The 19,770-nt window shown below is 66.0% G+C and overlaps 1 protein-coding gene across 1 annotated transcript; it reads right to left on the bottom strand.

The window, feature by feature from the left end:
- Nucleotides 1-1,708: 1,708 nt before the first annotated feature.
- TERT (telomerase reverse transcriptase) lies at nucleotides 1,709-18,576 on the bottom strand. The gene is made up of 16 exons (XM_061129365.1): nucleotides 18,358-18,576; nucleotides 16,926-18,252; nucleotides 14,720-14,915; nucleotides 13,627-13,807; nucleotides 12,275-12,454; nucleotides 11,578-11,733; nucleotides 9,144-9,239; nucleotides 8,719-8,804; nucleotides 7,902-8,015; nucleotides 7,270-7,341; nucleotides 6,669-6,857; nucleotides 5,529-5,655; nucleotides 4,299-4,360; nucleotides 3,650-3,774; nucleotides 2,881-3,018; nucleotides 1,709-2,490 (listed from the first exon to the last, which is right to left on the bottom strand). The coding sequence occupies exons 1-16, from the start codon at nucleotides 18,574-18,576 to the stop codon at nucleotides 2,387-2,389; spliced, it is 3,372 nt and encodes a 1,123-aa protein (XP_060985348.1). The 3' UTR covers nucleotides 1,709-2,386.
- Between the last annotated feature and the right edge of the window lie 1,194 nt (nucleotides 18,577-19,770).

The following is a 19,770-nucleotide window of genomic DNA, read 5'->3' as shown; positions in this document are numbered from 1 at the left end:
CACCTGAGGTACGCTTGACAGCGTCTGCCTCAGTGCATGGCCCCATCAGCAACACCCCAGAAGGAAGCCTCAGGAACCAGTCACTGTCATCAGAATGCCTCTGGAGCTTGTGCCGGGCACAGGGTGGCCAGCCGCCCCAGGCGGCACCCTGAGCTGCCCCTCCTGTTCCCATGCCCGCAGGGGTCTAAGGGCAAGGACAGAGCAGGTCAGGCCAGGCCCACTGTCCTGATGAGCAATGGCAGCTCCCAACGATGGATTCTCCAGGGGGCGGTGGGGGGGGTGCCCCACAGACCTGGGCCTGGGGCGACACAGAGGCCTCCAACAGGGTGCTGAGGTGGGGACCCCCACTCTCACACAAGCCCCTCCATAACCTCACAGCCCTCTTCCTGCTGGCTGAGCCGCACGCCCACCACCTCCCCCGACCCACCTCCAGCATCCTGACCCTGACCCTGGCCCCACAGCCACTGTCTGCTCTGCCCCCAGGGCCACTGCAAGGGGGGATGGTCCCCAGGGCAGCCTCCAACCTCCCCACCCCTCAGAGCAGCCTCAGCAGAATGTGGGACTTTAAGATTCACACTCCCAGACCTGCTGAGCCAGAGACTGGGGCAGGGGCACCTGCATGGTTCACCAACCCTCCCAGTCCAGGGACCCAGCAGCTGTGTGGTTCACCCCACCAGACCAGGGACCCAGCAGCTGTGTGGTTCACCCCACCAGACCAGGGACCCAGCAGCTGTGTGGTTCACCCCACCAGACCAGGGACCCAGCACCTGTGTGGTTCACCCCACCAGACCAGGGACCCAGCAGCTGTGTGGTTCACCCCACCAGACCAGGGACCCAGCACCTGTGTGGTTCACCCCACCAGACCAGGGACCCAGCAGCTGTGTGGTTCACCACCCCACACAACCAGAGGGCTCAGGCTGAAACCTGCCCTTTGCCTGAGCCCCAGCCCTCCTGGGACAGCTGGCCGCACCTCTCCACAACCTCAGGGCCACCTGTCCACCCCAAGCCCTCCACGTGGCCCCCAAAGCACAGCCCTTGGCCTGGAGCCCCATGTGACTCCCAGAGGTCTCACCCTCAGGCACCCAAGCAGCCCCCACTAAGGAGCCTCCACCTCTGCGTGCCCCACCCCAGGCCTGTCCTGCTTCTCTGCAGGTGCTCCACCCGAGTCCAGCTCAGTGGACAGGATGGCACGTGAGCAAAGGAGCCCCTGGTGGTCAGGACACACGGGGAGAGGCAGGGTCACCCGGGTGACGAGGGGGAGGAGCCTGCGCGGACACACAGCGGCTGCTGCCGAGCCCGTCCGCCTGCCCGGGTCCAGCTCGTGGGGACCAGTGAGGGGACAGACACCTTGGGGAGGGCCAGGCCCACACCTGGACTTGGCGTCCACGGCCCGTGCCGTCCACTCCACGGGCCCTCTGGGGAGACAAGGAGTCCGGGGCCCGCTGTGAAGGGATGGGTGGGGTCGGGGGGTCCTAGACCTCGGAATTTTTGGATCCGCCGTCTCCCGAGTGTGCCCAGCGCGCAGCCAGGGCCGCTGCAGGCAGGATGGGCGCTGGGCCGGCCCCACAGGGGCATCCTCTCCGGGCCCCCAGCCCCTCCCGCCACCTCCCACCCCCAGGAGGCCCCCTCGGACTCCTGCCAGGCCAGGGACCCAGGAGCATCTGACACCCCAGCGGGTGTGCGTTTTTATAACCACAGAACCCAGTACTGACGGATATGCCTTTTAACACAAACATCCAGAGAAAAACAGCAAGCTGTGGAGACGACAGGCAGAGGCCTGCTGGCTTCCGGTGCTGCGGTGACTTGGGGTCAGTGCAGGGTAGGAGGAGGCGCAGACGATCCCAGCATGGTGCTGAGCGGGGACCAGCTGCCCACGGAGGTAAGGGGGGCAGGTGGCACGGGGTGGGGGGGGGCGGTGAGACCAGGGCGAGGGAACGGCCCCCAGCAGCTGACTGCGGGGAAGGCCCAGCAGGCTGGACTTCGAGCTCAGCGGCGGGTGGAGGGGGGCAGGCGTGGCCCGAGCGCCGGGCGGGGCGCAGGTGCGGTCAGCAGCAGGAAGGGCCCACTCAGCCCCCGAGTGCCCCCCCGCGCCACTGGACAAAGGTGTGTCCTCGCTCCAGGGCAAGGGGCAGGGATGACAACCCCCCAACTTCCTGTTCCGACGCCCTGACACCCCGCCAGGTTCTCCCGCGTGTTGCCGGGCCTGGCGGTCAGCTGTTGGAGATGGACGGTCTCTGGAGGGCCACGGGGCACCGGCCCCACTCCCTTGAGGATGTGGGGGCTGGCTCCCCGCTCCAGGGCTCTCGGGGGGGCCCAGGCTTTGCCGTGGAGCGGGCCTCACCCACGGGCTCCGGAGCTCACCCTCAGCTGTGGGCAGGGCTGACTGTCAGTCCAAGATGGTCTTGAAGTCCGCGGTCAGGGCGGGGTCGGCCGCCGCCTCCAGGGCGGCCCGCATGGGCCCCGGGAGCCGCTGGTGCAGCCGCGCTCGGGCTGCAGGGGGGGGACTGGACTCAGAGCCCCTCGCGGAGGCCGCCAGAGACTGCCGCTCACCGGGGCCAGGCACAGTGCTGAGGCCACGCAGGCGCCCACGCTGGGCCAGACACCCCTGTGCGCTGGCGGGCTAGGGGGTGCGAACCTCAGCAGGGGCAGACACCCCCTCACTCCTGGGGCCATGGGGGCAGCTGGGCAGTGCCCAGGGGGACACAGGTGGGGGGGCTGGTGGGCAGACGCCGTGGGAAGAGACCCCGAGAAGGGCAGTGAGAGGCAGCATGACCCGGGTGGGCATGCCCTGGACGAGGCGGGGCTGTGACCCTGGCTCCTGGGGGCTCCTGGACCCACCCACCTGCTCGAAGCGGGTGCCTTGTGGCCGCCCACACCCACCTGTCCGGAGGGCCCCCAGCAGGCGGCTGTAGGTGACGCGGTGGCGAGCCAGCTTGTGCAGGAAGGCATGGAGACACAGCCACTGCGCGGCTTCAGACGGGAACGGGCCAGAGGCACCCCTGGCCCCCAGCGACACCCCTGGGGACACGGGAGACTGAGGCCCCGCCCGATGCTGTACCGGGGAGACTGGGGGGCCTCCAGGTGGAGAGCATCAGCGCAGTTTTGGGGACAATGCGAGGGGTGGGGCGTAAACTGGCCATTTCATTTCAGGGGCCGCCCCAATAGGAGCCCAGGGAATTCTGACAACTGACACGTTTTCTTCAACTTCTCCAAGAAACCTCCACAGACATACTGACAGGAAGTCTGTGAGACCCAGGACCTCACAGACCGCACAGCCGAAACCTCAGACGCGTCGGCGAAGCCCCAGCCGAGGCCGCGGCAGAGCTGAGGGCTGGAGACCCCAAAGCACACAGGGGCCCCTCAGTGGGCTCCTCCCCAACATGAGCAAGGGTGGCCCAGGGCCTCCTGCTGCCCGCTGGCCTGGCTGACCCAGTGCCCAGGGCGCCAGGGCAGGAGGGCTGCCCGCGAGCAGGCGGGGCGCGCGGGGCAGGACCCCCAGCCGGTGCCCAGGCGCCCAGTCACTCCAGGCCAGTGGCAGAGGATGGGCCAGCGGAGGGCCTGAGCCCCGTCTCCCGCCCCGTGGGGCGTGGGGGGCGTGCACCCAGAGTCCCAGCCCCCCGCCGACCCTCAGCCCAGGGCACCCAAGCACCTGCGTTCCTGGCTTTCAGGAGGGCGTAGCCACGGGACGCGGTGTCGGAGATGACCCGGAGGAAGAACGCGGGGCTGCTCCCGACCGGCTGGCTGAAGGGGAGCTGCAGCACGCAGGCGTGGAACCTGGAGGCGGTGGCCCCGTCAGGACCCGGCCCCCCGAGCCGCTCACGTGGGGCTCCCTGGAGACCATGCAGGACAAGCCTGGCTTGGGGTCCCCTCAGCGGGCGGGAAGGGGTCCCGGTCAAGAGTAGACGAGCCCCGGACTCCACGGTCAGCTGCCTGCTCCCCGGCTCGGCTCCTGGAGGGGTGCATGGTCCCAGGGCAGGGAATGTTCCGGAAGCTGGTCTGCTCTGACTGGAGCGGCTTCCCGCTGGCCCCCCTTGGGGGGCACCTGAGGGCTGGGGGCCACTGCATGCACTGACCTTTGCTCCCTGACCGCCCCCCACCTACAGCCCTCCCGCTGCACCAACCCCCGCGGACCAGGCCCCCCAGCAGTCCCTGGGGACAGAGCAGCGTCCCGGGACGGTCGGGGACACCAAGAACGCAGAGGCTGCCTCCTCGCAGGGGGAGCGGCATGCTCCTCAGGTCCTGGGCGGCCCCAGGAGAGCGCGGCACTGCGGCTGAGGCCTCACCCCCCACAGGCGCACCTGTAGGCCTGCAGCAGGAATATCTTGTAAACGTTTGTGAAGACCGTCTGGAGGCTGTTCACCTGCGGAAGGGAGAGAAGGAAACACCGGTGACGCCTCTGGCTGCGTTTCTGATTTTGCTTTACAGCCACGTCACGTGGAGCAGGAGAAAGGACTGCCCTGATGAGAGCCCAGTGGCCTCTCCAGGGTAACCGACCAGGTCCCCCGGGGCCCTGAGAGGCGGTGCGGGCAGGCCTGCAGGAAGCGTGAGGCTGGGAGCCTGGCCGGACTACGGCCCAGACCCCACGGCTCCACGGCTGAGGCCGCAGAGGCCCCGCCCCGCGGGGATGAGCAGGGGTCAGGCCAGGACAGCGGGTGAGGGCTGTGGGCACACACATGCACACACGGGCACACCCACACGCTCGGTCACACATACACACACACGTACGTGATGACTAATGCTCTTTCACACACAGGCACACGTGCACATGTGCACACCCACATGCTCGGTCACACACACACGTACATGATGACTAATGCTTTTTCACACACAGGCACACACGCACACGTGCACACCCACACGCTCAGTCACACATACACGAGCACACATGTACGTGATCACTAATGCTCTTTCACACACAGGCACACACACACACCCACACGCTCGGTCACACATACACACATACGTGATGACTAATGCCCCTGCACACACAGACACACGTGCACACCCACATGCTTGGTCACACATACACAAGCACACACGCACATGACTAATGCCCTTGCACACACGCGCACACCCACACGCTCGGTCACACATACACAAGCACACATGCACATGACTAATGCCCTTGCACACACGTGCACACCCACATGCTCGGTCACACATATACAAGCACACACACGTGATGACTAATGCCCTTGCACACACATGCACACCCACACGCTCGGTCACACATACACAAGCACACACGTATGTGATGACTAATGCCCTTGCACACACAGGCACACGTGCACACCCACATGCTCGGTCACATATATACAAGCACACACGCACGTAATGACTAATGTCCTTGCACACACGTGCACACCCACACGCTTGGTCACACATACACGAGCACACACGTACATGATGACTAATGCCCTTTCACACACATGCGCACCCACACACCCACCCCCCCAGGATCTACACCACGTGGGGTTCCAGCTGCCCCCGCGCCCCGTGGCCACGCCCCCCCACCAGCCACCGCCCACCTGCAGGTCCAGGAAGAGACCATGGCACTTGAGCTGCAAGACCGTCAACAGCTTGCGACGCATGTTCCTCCCGGGCCTGAAGCCCTGGGTGAAGGTGAGACTTGCTCTGATGGACGTCCGGGCGTAACTGTGAGACAGGACGGGGTCCCGGGAAGCGCGCGTGTCCACCCCACACTGACCCACACTCGGATGCCCCGCCTCTCAGCTACACTGGCCAGGAAGGCCGCCCGTCCCCTGCACGGTCACAGCGTCACAGGCAGCCAGACACGACGGTGGGCGGGTCACGACTCGCTGGTGTGGTCAGTGCATGGACACAAGAGGCGATGTCGGGACCAGCATACGGACACACAGAACCGCAGATGAAAAGCATCCGCCCCTGCGTCTTCCCAGGGAGTGCCTGGTGAGGGGCCGGGGGCAGACCCCAGTTCCCCAGCAGGACGGGGCTACCAGCGCAGGACAGGGTAGCCCCATCTAGCACTGCCCTGAAACTGCTCGTTACTCATAAAGCAGCAGACTCGCCTGCATGCACGTCTCTCCTCAGCCCCTCCCTGTCTGTGCAAAGCGGGGGCTCACTGCACGCTCTGAGGGAGGGGATGCGGAGAGGGCCACCAGAGGCTGAATTGTGTCCCCGAAGTCACAGGGTGAACTCCGGCCCCCACGACCGTTTGGGGACAAGGCCTTTGAGATGGTGATTAAGGCAAAATGAGAACGAAAGGGAGGGGTGTGTAACCCACTGGGACAGGTGCCCCAAGAAGAGACGCTGAGATGCTGAACACAGAGGGCGACCACGTCGGGATTGGGGGCGCAGACAGATGCATCCACATGCCCCGGTGAGGCCCCAGGAGGGATTGGCCAGGGAGGGACCCGTGACATCACCAACAGAGCCGACCATGTGCCCTGAAGCCTTGTCCCCGACGGACCAGAGGGGACCCCGAAGCCCAGAGCCCAGTGAGACCTGGGGCTCGTGTCCTGCCTCTCCGGATCACAACCACACGCCTCCCCAGGAACACGCTCACCCCAGAACCCGCCACACAGTTTCCTTTTATAGAAAACACCCGGAAAACCGCTGCCTCAGAGCGTTGGTGCCCGCCGCCCTCTGTGTGGCCTCTGAGCCCCCGGGCCTCGGGCCCCATCGCTCACCTGGAGTGGTCGCCGTGCACCTCCAGGGTGCGGGTGTCCAACAGCAGGCCGCACCAGGGGAACAGGCAGTGGGCTGACAGCTGCAGGGGCGCCGCGCCGCCCAGGGCCCCGGGCTCCACGGGGAAGTTCACCACCGTCTTCCGCAGGTTCACTTGGCAGCCGTACTCGGGTACACCACGCACCAGCGTCCTGGGGCCGGGCGCCGTGTGAGTGCCGCGTGGATGGGATGCACTGGGTGTCTCGGGGGCGCTGGGCAGTGTCGCCTGGCACCCAGAGAGGCAGGCAGGGTGCGGAGGGCGGATTGGGACCGCGGGCCCCCAAGGAAGGCTGGACACAGCCCAAGTCTGGCCTCCAGGCTTCGGGGCGACTGCCCCGTGATCAGGGGCCAGGGTGGCTGGTGGCAGGGGAGGGGAGCAGGGGCGGCCCAAGGATCGGCCCTGAAGCGTGAGTGGATGCTGGGACCATACGCCAGGCTCTTGGAGCCCTGGGACCGCGCTGCAGGACGCTCCCCGGAGGTTCAGGGAAGCCCGGGAGGACCGTGTTCACACGCCTGCAGGACACGCCCGGGAGGTGCGGCAGAGACACACACGGGGGACCTCACCTGAGGAAGTCTCTGGCCTGCGTCAGGTGAGGGGTGACCAGCAAGAAGTCGTCCACCAGGCGCAGAAGCACCCTGGGAACGGAGAGACCCCACGGCGAGGGCAGACCCTAAACACACTGCCGTGCGCCCGCACGCAGCATCCTCCCGGGGGCGGGCGGACAGTGCGAGGCTTAACGTCTGAATTCAGCCAGACACAAATAAAGGGACCTTCTCCAGAGAAGCCACCACAGACCAGTGTCTGTAGGATTTGGCTCTGGCCAGGGCGAGCAGGGCCCAGCAATCCGGCTGGGAGCTGATGGGCTCGGTGCCAGCCAGACGCCCTGGCCAGGCTGCAAGCCACACTCACTCCCTGCTCGAGGCCTACTGAGCACCGCCCCCCAGCCCCGTGCAGCCCCACCTGCACCCAAGACCAGAAACAGGGGGGCCCCAACAAGGTCACGCCCGCTGACACGGGGCAGCGCCCGCCGACACTGGGGCGTACGCACCGACACGGGGCCGCGCCCGCCGACACTGCAGTGTATGTGCCGATACGGGGCCGCGCCCACCGACACGGGGCCATGCCCGCCGACACTGGTCTGTACCCGCCGACATGGGGGCGCGCCCGCCGACACAGCGCTGGCACGGGGCCGTACCCGTCCTGCTGGACTCCGGGAAAGAGCTTGTTCTCCATGTCCCCGTAGCAGAAGCTGCAGAGCAGAGTGGACAGGATGGAGCCCTGGGGGATCCCCTGACACTGGATGTAGGACCTGGGGGGCAGGATGTGGTCAGTAGGCGGGACGGCCACGGCGAACCTCACCTTCACATCATACATGCACAGACAGGTGTGCACACGCCACTCCCACCTGGGGGAACGCACATCAACACATTTGTCACACCCCCCACGAAGCCCTGCCACACGCGGCAGGACCCTGCTCCACGAGGAGTGGTGGCGCTGGGGAGGTGTCAGGCTCCAGGCCTTTCCCACAGAGAAGGATCTCCTCCCGCAGTGCCATTTCCACGCGTGTGCAGACCTGTGCTCTTGTCAGAATTTGCAGTGGGCACGTGTGCTTCCCCAGGGGTATGTGTTATTTTATATGTTACTGGAACTGCTTTGCCACAAGCATTGTAGTTACTTCAGACGTAATAATAACAAAGGTACATCCTTTAACCAGAAAGTCCCCTGAGCCTGGAGCACATTCACAACCCCTGAGAAGGACCCAGGGTCTAGACTGACCTGTAAGGGCCATGGCCACGAGCCCGAAGGCCCCTAGACCCCTGCGACCCCCGGACGCAGAGGGGTCTCACACGGGCGCCACCAGGCCAGGTGTGCATTCACACACGTTCGGAGAATGACCAGGTGGCTTCTGACCACGAGCACGTCCCATACGTGGGGGGCCATGTGCTGCCGCCCTGGCCCCAGGGCTGTGGCGCCTCCTGGGTGCTGACCGGGCAGGCGGGGCCCAGACTGACCTGCCCCCGATCCTGATGACGTGGTTGCGGACCAGGTGCAGGAAGAGTTCAAAGAGGCTGCGGCCAGGCTCGTTCAGGGAGCAGCTCTGCAGAGACAGGCGGGCGCTGGGCCGGAGCGGACGCTGCTCTGGGCGGCGCGTGGCCCAGGGGACGGGGCCGCACCCAGAGGGAGGCGGCAGGGAGCCCTGCTGGGGAACCCGCTCACACAGGAAGTGGGTCAGCACAGGGGTCAGTCGGAGGCGGGTCTGTGAGGCAAGCCCTCTGCCCTCCCAGAGGAGGCAGACATGCCTTCTTGTGGCCTCAAGGCCAAAACAGAGGGAGAAGACGGGCAGCAAAGTGCAGAGGGGCCATGGGCGGCGGGGGTGCGGGAGGCCCAGGAGCTGGAGGAGGTGCCCAAAGGCAGGGGCGCGGGCGCCCACACCCACCTGCTCAATGACCACAGCGTCCCTCAGCGAGCCAGTCGCCTGCAGATGCTCCACGAGCTGCCTCAGGTACGGCCGGAAGTCCGAGAAGGTGGACACCTGCCGGCCGAGGGCAGGGGTCAGAGCCTGGGGGGCTGGCCATGGCCACTCAGACCACGGAGGAAATGCCAGGCCGCCGGGGGTGCGGGGAGGTGCGGACACAGACGGGCTGGGTGGGGTCTTGGTTTTCAGGGTGCATCTGCCTTCCCCCGAGCTCGCCCCAAGGCCAGGATCCACCAAGCAGGAAGACCATGGGGTTCAGGGCCACTAAGCAGCAATGACTGAGGGCATCCCCGGGGGGACTTGCAGACCAAGGACCCTTACTCAGCACCCCAGAAGCCACGCTGAGCCAAGCACATGGTCCTAGCAGCCAGGGGGCTGGGCCTGGGGGCCCCTCGCAGCGGACACCAGGGAAAGGTGAAGTGAGGCAGGCCAGACGCCACACTGTCCGCAACGAACCCTTGAGGGACTCAGGTCACAGTTCCACTGGCAGAGAACCTCCACCCACCCTGGAGGAGAACTCACAAACCCACACGTTACAATTCCTATTCACAAAGTCTGGCGCTTTGTGGAAAAACAGGCCCAGGTGTGACCAAATCCTCTCGCAGGACAGCTCGGACACACGAGAAACCTGCCTGGGGGCCGGGGAGGCGCCAAATATCTGGAATTTTTAAAATCAGTCAAGATAACACTGCTAACAAAACAGAGGCAAAGCTGAGGGATTTTACCAGAGACGGAACCTGTGAGAAAAACCAGCATGGATTTCTAAACCTGCAAAACAGGCTGTCGAACTTAAGGGTTGGTTAAATGCATTTAAAACTGGAGACAGAAAAGAACAGACAAGTGAACCACAAGACAGGTCTGCAAAAGTCCAGGCTGGAGAAGAGATGGAACACACCAAAGCATCAGCACAAAAATTAGTTCAAAACAGACCCCAGGGACTTCCCTGTGGCCCAGGGGCTAGGATTCCAAGCTCCCAAAGCAGGGCCCGGGTTCAGGCCCTGATCAGGGACCCACATTCCCCACGCTGGAACTAAGACCTGGGGCAATCTAGTTAATTAATTCAAAAAGCCAGTCCCCGCCCGAATGCTGCGGCTCAAATGGCAGATGTCCTAACGGAGCACTGGGGTCAGGCAGCCAGCAGGCGGGCCGCTCAAGCCCGGTTTCAGCCCAAAACGACAGAGAAGCTGGGTCCATCAGAGTGAAAAACATCTGTTCACAGAGACTCTGCTTCCAAAGGCACAGGCAGGGTAGGCTGAGACAGCACCTAGGACTGCCCCAAGGCTTGTCCCCAGACCGGGGCTCATCCCCTCAGACAGACGACCAAGGAGACAGCCGGCCCCACATGGGGAGACTGGACAGGCGCCCCCCCAACTCCCCCAGAGGACACGCAATCCGGGTGGCTGACAGACGAGGTGCCCAGAGCCGGATCCCCCAGACCCGGTCCCAGCACAGGCCTGTGTGGTCCTACCGGGCGGCCCCCAACATCGCCTGCTGGACCCCCTGAGGTCCGTGGGACTGCACCTGGCACCTCTCCCGCGACATCTCCTAAAATGACACAAGCCCGGAATCCGCCCACAGGAACGAGGGTTTGTCCCCACAGACAGCGCATTACAGGGGTGCCGGCAACCGCAAAAGCCCACCAGGCAGAAGGCCGGGCCTCACCCGGCGGCATCAGAGGCCGCCACACTGGGCCCCAGGCACCCGAAACCAGACCGAGAGAGAGCTTGCCTGCTTCACAGCGCAAGGTTAGAAACAGGTGAGCCTGCTGCCTGGCGGGGGAGGGCGCCTGGGGGGCCCGGGGTGGGAGTGGGGGTCCCGTGGGTGCTGCCTCACCCGTGTCACACACCCAAGCTCCCTACATCACACACCCCGGACTCACAAACCACGCTCAGCGGTGCCTGTAGCCAGGTCTTCTGTGCGCCCTCCCCGAGGGCTTCCGGGGGAGCCCACCCACGCCTGCCTCCTCGTACACACGCTGCTCTGCGCGGGGGACAAGCGCTAGGAGCCCCGGTGGTCCCGGGGTCCTCCTCCAGCTCTTCCTGGCCTGAGGCCCCCATTTCTGGGGGGAGGAGCGGCCCCGCCGCCTGCTCCATGACGCACGCGCGCGCAAAAGGCAGCGCACCCTCCGAGTCGCAGGCAGGACGCCCTCTTGCCCCACCCCCCCGTGGCATACACGGTCCTGCTGCGTGGCCGTGGGGACACCCGTGTGGCTCTGCTGCCGCCAGGCTCCCCCGCTCTGCACAGCTCACGTGCTGTGGGGCCTAGGGGAGGGGCGGACCCGACGGGAATACCGGCAAGAGCCGTCCTCGGGACTCCGCGGTGCTGAGCATGCGCCCCCACCCCGCCGCCCCACAGACCACACCCTCCGGCACTGCACGGGCCCCATGGGTCTTACGTGTCTCTTGAAGGATTTCCACATGCGCCCGCGCGCAGTCCGGACCACGGCACAGTGGCGCACGCAGTATGCGTTCTCCTCTGGCTGCAGCACATTAGCGATCACCTCTGCCAGCCTGTCCTGGGGGAGGGCGTCGTAGGCCCCCACCACGTCCGCCTATGTGGGAACAGGGGTCCTGAGGACACGTTCACCTCTAACCCTGAGCTTTGGGTTCGGCTAGTCCTGACCTGCCGTCAGCGAATGCTGGGGTGAATCGAACATGAGGGGTGGGGAGATCCCCCACTCCCCTGAACTCAGCACCCCCAGGACTGGCCTGCATGCCCTCTCTGAGCTACATACAGGCTGGTGTCCTGGAGGGCCCAGGGGACGACTAGGGCCCCGCACAGGGCGCCCGGCACAGGGGTCTGAGCAGGTGTCTCCTTCCCTGGAGGGGATCCCGGAAGGCAGGAGCCCCTGCAAAGTGGGGTGCACTCCCAGAGTACTCCAAAGGCACAAAGCCTCTGCCCCGGGAGCTGGGGTCCCCCGTCTTCCAGCTCACAGGACAAGCTGTGGGACATGGATGTGACTCCACCAGGGGTGACCCATCCCGGCACACACGGGGCTGCAGGAGGCGGTCACTCCCCACATCGGCTGGGACGGACCCACAGGGTCACCTGTGGGCCCGGTTCTCTCCATGGGGGTGGGGACGGGCGCCCACCTTGACAAAGTAGAGTGGGGGGGCCGGGCCCCGGGCCCTCAGGGGCAGCACAAAGGCCCGCCAGGCCCTATGGATGTCGTCCATGCCCAGCACTGAGGCCCCCAGGAGGCCAGGCCGCCGCGCTCGCTCGTAGTTCAGTACCGCGAACAGCGTCCTGACCCGGGAGCTGAGATGCTGCACCTGCAGGTCCAGCCCAGAACAGCAGTGTCACCAGAGCGACCACAGCCAAGGGGACCATCCCCAAGGGGACTCGGTGTCGGACAGCCCCAGGGACTGTCCCCAAGGGGACTCGGTGTCGGACAGCCCCAGGGACTGTCCCCAAGGGGACTTGGTGTCGGACAGCCCCAGGGACCGTCCCCAAGGGGACTTGGTGTCGGACAGCCCCAGGGACCGTCCCCAAGGGGACTCGGGGTCAGACAGCCCCCAGGGACCGTCCCCAAGGGGACACCAAGGGTCAGAGAGCCCCAGGGACCATCCCCAAGGGGACTCGGGGTCAAACAGCCCCCAGGGACCATCCCCAAGGGGATACCAAGGGTCAGAGAGCCCCAGGGACTGTCCCCAAGGGGACACCAAGGGTCAGACAGCCCCAGGGACCGTCCCCAAGGGGACTTGGGGTCAGACAGCCCCAGCGATAAGGGGCAAGTCCCCTGCTCCATGCTCCCCCCTGCGCACCAGACCCCCTCAGACTCCAGAACCATACGGCCAAGCTGCCCACACCCACTTGAGACCCCAGGGTCTCCCCATGGACCCATCCTGGGATCACGGACACCGCATATAGAAAAGGCGAGCAGCCACACCCTGGGTCCCTCCCCTCCCCTGGTACCCCCACCCAGCAAGGAGGGATGCTGCCTCCTGGGGGACCACCCCCACCGCGGTGAGCAATGCGTCACTGCTTGTGGACAAGCCCCATCAAGAGTGACGGCTTCTCTTTGTCACTAATGGTAGAACCACCTCAATCGCTTCAGGGGGCTCTGGAAGGGGCGGGAGCTGCTGGTGATGCAGGGGGCTGGGGGGAGTGGCACGGGAACAGTCACAGGGGCCAAGCACGGGGGTGAGGTCCTGTGGGGTCCTGGGGACCCCAGCAGGCTGGTGACAGCCGTCAAGTAGCCTCTCTGCCACGGCAACCAGAGAGCACACGGCGCCCCTCTGCCCAGGAGCCAGGGGGGCACAGAGGCGTCTCAGAGCCCGGCTGGCACCCCGCAGGACAGGCCTCACTGGGAGCTCCTTCTCTGGACCCCGGAATCCTCTGGCCACACCCCCTGGCTCCCCAGGACTGGACACCTCGGGACTTTGACCACACCCACTGGGCCTGGGTTTAAACGCGCTTTGCCCGAAACAACACGAGCAGCGACCTTCTTGTCTTTGGGCGGCGCCGGGGCGCCCACAACACAGCCCATGTTCACGATGGGCCGCAGCCCGCCGGGCTTGGGGACGAAACGGAGCCTGGACGTCAGCAGAACCGGCCTGGCCTCCTGGTGTTGCCTGACCTCTGCTTCTGACAGTTCTCGAAGCCGCACACAGTCTAAGTGTTGTCTGAAACAGAGGTGCCCATGGGCAGCCAGGGCAGGTCAGCCTGGTGGACGCCCGTGCCCTTGAAGTGGGCAGAGCCCATGACCAGCATGCCTGGTTCCCGGTGGACAGAGCCCAGATCAGGACTGGACAGGACCTTGGGCCAGAGAACGGCTCACTGGGGAGATTCTGGGGTCTGGAGTGAGTGTGGGCAGCTTGGCCATCAAGTGCTTCTGGGGTCTGAAGGAGGCTGGTGGGCAGGGACCCCATGTCCTCCACATGGAACAGGCAGGGAGTGCTTGGTGGGGCCCCCGGGAGAAGCAGAATCGTCTCCCTGCAGACCAGCCAGCTCCTGGTGACCCATAAGCTTCAGCCTTTACCCCACAACCATCCACGGGGATGGGCAGGGGTCCTCCCACCTCCTGGCCATTGCGGGGAATATGCTCCCTGAGCTGGTGGCCCCGAAGGAAGCCCGTGGTGGGACCTGAGTGTCCGCCAGGCAGGGACAGGATGCAGGGGCCCTGCGAGAAGAGCGGTGCTGCCCGCTTCCATTTACATGCCAGGAAATCCTTTAATGGGGTGCCTTCACTCAGACCCACGATAAGGGCCTCCAGAGGCAGATACCACCCCGGCCCACGTGCTCAGGGACCCCTGAACCGCTCCTGACCCAGGGCACCTCCCCCTCTCGCGGGATGCCTGGGTAGGCCCGGCTGGTGTCTCAGGCAGCCCCCCCACCCACCCTGGCTGGGTCCCCGTCCAGTGACACCTGCCCTGGCCTTCGCAGAGGACACAGATGGCGGGTGGGGACAGAGCTCGTGGCCGCCGCGCGAGCACTCAGCCCCTGGGCAGCCTGCTTCACGGTGCCCCCAGCGCCCTGGGCGGCCGGCGTCAGACAGGCGGGTCCGTGAGCGCGGGCGCGGGCATCCCCGCGCCTACCTGATGCCCAGGCGCTGCAGCTGGCTCCAGACGCGCTTCCGGAAGAAGAAGAGCCGGTTCTTCTGGAACGTGGTCTCCGTGACGTAGAAGAAGCCCCTGAGCAGCTCCACCACGTAGGCGCCCATCAGCCAGCACAGGAAGCGGCCGAGGATCGCCTCGCGCCGGCAGTGCTCCGCGGCGGGCACGCAGCGGGCCCCTGGGAGGAGAGACGCCGGCGCTCGCCCTCTGCGGCTGCCACGAGCCTGGACGGCTGCCCACGGCCTCCGAGTCCAGGGCGACTCGGAGCCGGGGGCAGAGGAGAACGCGGGTAACTCGGCCAGGAGCTTCCGCGGGGCAAGGGCTAAACAGATGCTAACCGGATCACTGCGCTTTGATAAAAAATGTTTTTAAATGAGGTTCCCCTTTCTTTTTACTTTCTTCTTGTGGCTACTGAAACATTCTGAATGAGGCATGTAGCCCACGTACGTTCCTGCCGGAGCCCCAGCACTCGTCCGGTGTGCATGCAGACTGGGGGAACCGGGGCTGCTCTCCACATGGGGGGCTCAAGGTCGGGGCTGCGCTGCAGTTCAAGGCATCGCCACTGGGCCGCAGGGGCTGGAAATGCCCGGGGTTTTCCCAGGCTGAACAGGAGGGGCACGCAGAGGCGGGTGCATGCGGAGGAATGCCCAATGCTGCCGGCTCGGGACACACGCCTGCAGGAGTCGAGGGCCTGCCCCGCCGTCCCCTGGGGTTTAGCTCTCTACGCTTGGAAACCCCTCGGGCAGCGGAGCACGGCGGCCACAGGGGCCTCAGAGCAGACGGAGCCCGGGCCTCACCACCGGCAACCGGCTCAGAGGACAAGGAAGGGGGCCCGGAGGCGGGTCCGGGGTAGGACGGTTAATAGCCAGCGAAGGAGAGAGAAGGGGGCGAAGCCACATCCACACTGACCGCAGGAGTAGTGAGAGCAACGTCTAATTTGAGACACGGCTGGGTGGGCGGGGAAACAGTTCAACTGTGATGCGATCCCAACAGGGGAGACCTTTATAAGGTTGGAAGGAAACCACCCGGAGGGCAATGGAGAACACAAATCTAATTCTAGATGCGACACCCACTCACACATCGGAAAATGCAGGTCAAGAAACGGAATAAGGACACGGGAAAAGTGGGCAAATTGGGAAGATGAGAAAGATGCACCCAGACGGGCGATCAGCACAGAAAAGTGTAAGTCAGTCACTCCAGGAAAGCGGTAAAGAGCGGCAGACGGGGTCGGAAAGAATCGTAAAACGTTGGCTCAGTGCTGCGATAGGACACCTACACTGTGCATCCTCACAAGATGGGAAGATGCTGAAGTTAAAAACTAGATCGCGAAAAACAAGGGGTAAATACTGACTAGTGGGGAGGCAGGGAAACAGACTTTAAGGTAAAAAGGGCCACTAGACACTCATGAGGAAAGTCGACTCATGAGTCAACACGAGGGGGCCAAACCTGGCTCTCACAGAGGCTCTGCCTTCTTCTAGAAGTCGGGATCTCAGGAGTTTAGGGGTCAGGCCCGGGAGTGTACGGAAGGGGCTGGCCTGTTGCTCCTGCCTCTGCCCTGCGGACATGCTGGGCGGCAGCTGCACGGGAGGAGCCCCAACATCAAACCCAGACTGCCACATGGGGAGGGACGCTGAAGGCTCAGTTTCAGAGAAAGTCCCACCGCACCCCAGCAGCTGCCCACTGTCCTGGGGCCCAGCCGGCGGCCGGCTCTCCCCTCTGTGCCCACCCAGCCCGGCACCTCTGTCAAGGACACAGTCCTTTCTCTCCGGCCATCAGTGACCCTGGCCTGGTGGACGCACGATAAAACTCACTGGGTCTGCAGACGGCTGACCACAGCCGGCTGGGGAACCCCGAGCCTTACCTCCCGACCCCGGGCATGGGGGTTCTCGGCCCAGCCCCCACTTCTATCAGGGAGCAGGGTTCAAGGCGGTTAACTTGAGGTCAGAGAGGGACGATGAACCACCGCAGCCACGCCCACCGGGGCTCCAGGTGCCCCGCCTGCAGGTGCGGCCCTGCGCTCCGCGAGTCCCCAGCTTCCACTTCCCCTTCCCAGGCCCAGAACCTCCATCAAGTCCGGTATTCACGCAGACTGGGTGGGAGACGGGGTCAGAGGCCGAGAACGCGGATGGGGAGCTACCGAGAAGACCCCGCCCCCTCCCCTGGTGCGGGAAATCCCTGGGCGCCTCACCTGGGCTCGCGCGCAGCCAGGCGCAGTCCTGCACCTTCATCTTCCACGTGAGCTCCTGCTGCGAGAGCCTGCCGTGCTTTCCCAGGGCGAGGAGCTTCTTCACGTTCCGCAGGAAGCGCCGCTCGTTGTGCTGGGAGCCCCAGAGGCCGGCGGGCACCAGGCGGCGAAGACAGGCCCGCAGGAGGCCATACACCTGCCAGGTGCTGCTGTGCTGGCGGAGCAGCCGGACCAGGCGCCCCGAGCGCGCCTCGCCCGCGGGCGCAGCCGCTGGCCTCTCCGCGGGGCGGCCGCCCGCGCCCCGGGGGTTCTGATGGCCTGGCCCCGCCGGGGGCGCAGAGGCGGGCAGCGGGCAGTGCGCCCTGAGCAGCGCACCGTAGGGGCACCGGGCGTGGTTCCCAAGCAGCTTCCGGAACAGGGGCCGCATCTGCCAGTAGCGCGCGGGCAGGCGGCGCGGCCGGCGGGGAGCCCCTGGCGGCCCGGGCTTCGAGTCCAGAAAGATGGTCTCCACGAGTGTCCGCGCCCCGGCCAGGCTGGGAGGCAGGGAGCAGAGCAGGAAGGAGCGGCGTAGCTGTTCGCCACCGCCGGAGCAGTAGAGGAACCGCTTGGTCTCAGCGCATGCTCCGGCACCCGGCTCGCCCTCCGGGGGTGGCAGTCGCCAGGACGCGGAACCGACACCCCGCTCGCCGCCCGGGAAGGGGCGGCAGGGCCCGGGCACGTCGCCCTCCCGAGACTCGGCTTCCGCAGCGTCTCGGGTAGGTGTCACCACGCGTTGCGGGCCGTAGCCCGCCTGCCCTTCGAGATCCCGCCCGGGCTCCAGGCCGCGCCTGGGCCTCTTGGCTGGAGGCAGTCGTCCCTGCGCGCTTCCCCGACGACGCCTCGTGCCCTGGGCCCGCGCCTCCAGGAGTCGCCCTGCCTCCCCGTGGCAGCCTTTCGACGAGGCCGGGCGCGGGAGTCCGAGGCTCGCCCGGGTCCCGCCCACTCGCCGCGTGGGCCGAGGCGCGGCGGCGGCGCGGAGGTCGTAGAGCGGCGGCCCACACACCTGGTAGGCGCAGGTCGGGGGCACCAGCAGGTAGAGCGCGCAGCGCGAGAGCAGGTGGGTGAGCACGTCGTCGCCCACGCGGCGCAGCAGCAGCCCCCAGGCGCCGCTGCCGCGCAGCGTGTCGGTCACCGTGTTGGGCAGGTAGCTGCGCACGCTGGTCGTGAAGGCCACGGGCGGCCCGCCGCGGGCCCCGGCCAGCAGCGTGAAGCCGAAGGCCAGCACGTTCCTCGCGCCGCGCTCGCAGAGCCTCTGCACGACTCTGGCCACCAGCTCCTTCAGGCAGGACACCTGCGGGGGACAATCCGTGAGTCGCGGGGGACACGGGGACGTCTTCCCCCACCCCCTCCGCCATCACCCCGCCGGGCCCGCCCAGGCTTCCCGGGGACGGCCCACCTGGCGGAAGGACGGGGCTGCAGGGGGCGGCTGCGCGTCCCAGGGCACGCACACCAAGCACTGAGCTACCAGCGCGCGGAAGGCCGCCGGGTCCCCGCGCCGCACGAGCCGGCAGCCCTGGGGTCGCAGGCGCCGTACGAAGGCGGCCAGGGGCAACACCTGCCGGTAGTTGGCCCGCAGAAGGGCGCGCACGGCCCGGCACCTGGGCGCGCGCGGCATCGCGCGGAGGAGCAGGGGTCCCGGCGGAGGAAGGGGCGGGGCCGGGAGGAGGAAGGGGCGGGGTCGCGGAGGCCCGCAGCCCCGCCCCCTGCGCGCCCTCGGGGCCGCGGAGGTGGCCCCGGTGTCTGTGCCCAGGTACGGCGAGGACCCGGCCCCTCCGCGCGGCTGCTCCCGGGCGGTCTCCCCAGCCCCGCGCCGCCAGCCCTCCCAGGGCGCAGGGGTCGCGCGAGGGGTGGCACAGTGGAAAGGCTCTGTGGTACCGAGAGAGGGGACCAGAACGCGGGGTCCCTGGGAGGCCTGGTGCGTTCGGCGTCCGCGGGGAGCAGGTTCTTCGGGTTGGTTGCTTTAACACGCGGGCCGTGACCGTGCAGTGAGGGATGCTCTGGGGTCCAGAAGGGGCTCATGGCAGCGAATGCGTAACTTTGTACGAAGAAGAGAATGGACCACCGCCCCTGCCTGGCGGGCCTGGGGAAACCGAGGGGGCGCAGGTGCATCTTCGACCATCCCGCGAGGGAGTTCATGGAGCCTTCCCCGGCGCGGGCGGCGGTCATCGGGCGGTGGGCAGCGGTCAGCGGGCGGTGGGCAGCGGTCAACGGGCGGCAGCAGCAGCACTTGGTTTGTAGGCTTGGTTTCCTTGGCTCCAGGAGGCTCCAGGCTCCTTTCTCTTTGCGGGTTCTTTCGTGGTCCTCACCATAAACGGAAATCCTCCGACCAGTTCTCTGTTAATCGCCCATCCCCTGGGTAGGGCAAAGGAAGGGGAGACGTGGAGCGCTGGGTTCCCTGGGGCACCACCCGCGGGCTGTTGGCACCCATCCGTGGCCCGCTTTACACCCAGAGCCGCTCTGCCCTCTACAAGCACCACGAGAATGGGTCAAGGGCTGGCCCAGAGACTCATGGCCCCAGGAGGAGCAGGGCCTCACCTTCCAGCCCAGCCACAGAGACCCTCCCAGGCCCAGGGCATGGTTCAGAGCAGTCACCCTAATGACGTCTTGCAGGATGTTCGAGGAGAAACAGGAAATTTCTGGGTCTTGGGGGGTTTGCACAAATGATACACCTGAGTTCCGCAAACAGCGAATGGCTGAATAAATGCTTAATATTTCATAATGTTACGAGACTTGGTCAGAAATTACTTTTCTTCGTGGCCATAGCATTTAAAGAGGCCTCCGCTCTCCCTCCGTCACTGGCAATGTTTCA

Source organism: Dama dama, chromosome 25, assembly GCF_033118175.1.
Source record: "Dama dama isolate Ldn47 chromosome 25, ASM3311817v1, whole genome shotgun sequence".
NCBI classification, from domain to species: Eukaryota; Metazoa; Chordata; class Mammalia; order Artiodactyla; family Cervidae; genus Dama; species Dama dama.
The sequence above is the reverse complement of the archived record's forward strand: the minus strand, read 5'-3'. Positions and strand labels throughout refer to the sequence as shown.

Excerpts from the sequence above, each read along its gene's own strand:
- TERT (XM_061129365.1), bottom strand. The coding sequence starts at position 18,576 with ATGCCGCGCGCGCCCAGGTGCCGGGCCGTGCGCGCCCTTCTGCGGGCC. Across the intron at positions 9,240-11,577 it reads GGAAATCCTTCAAGAGACAC|GTGTCCACCTTCTCGGACTT; the intron begins GTAAGACCCATG and ends CTCGGCCGGCAG. Across the intron at positions 6,858-7,269 it reads CAGGCCAGAGACTTCCTCAG|GACGCTGGTGCGTGGTGTAC; the intron begins GTGAGGTCCCCC and ends GCCCGGCCCCAG.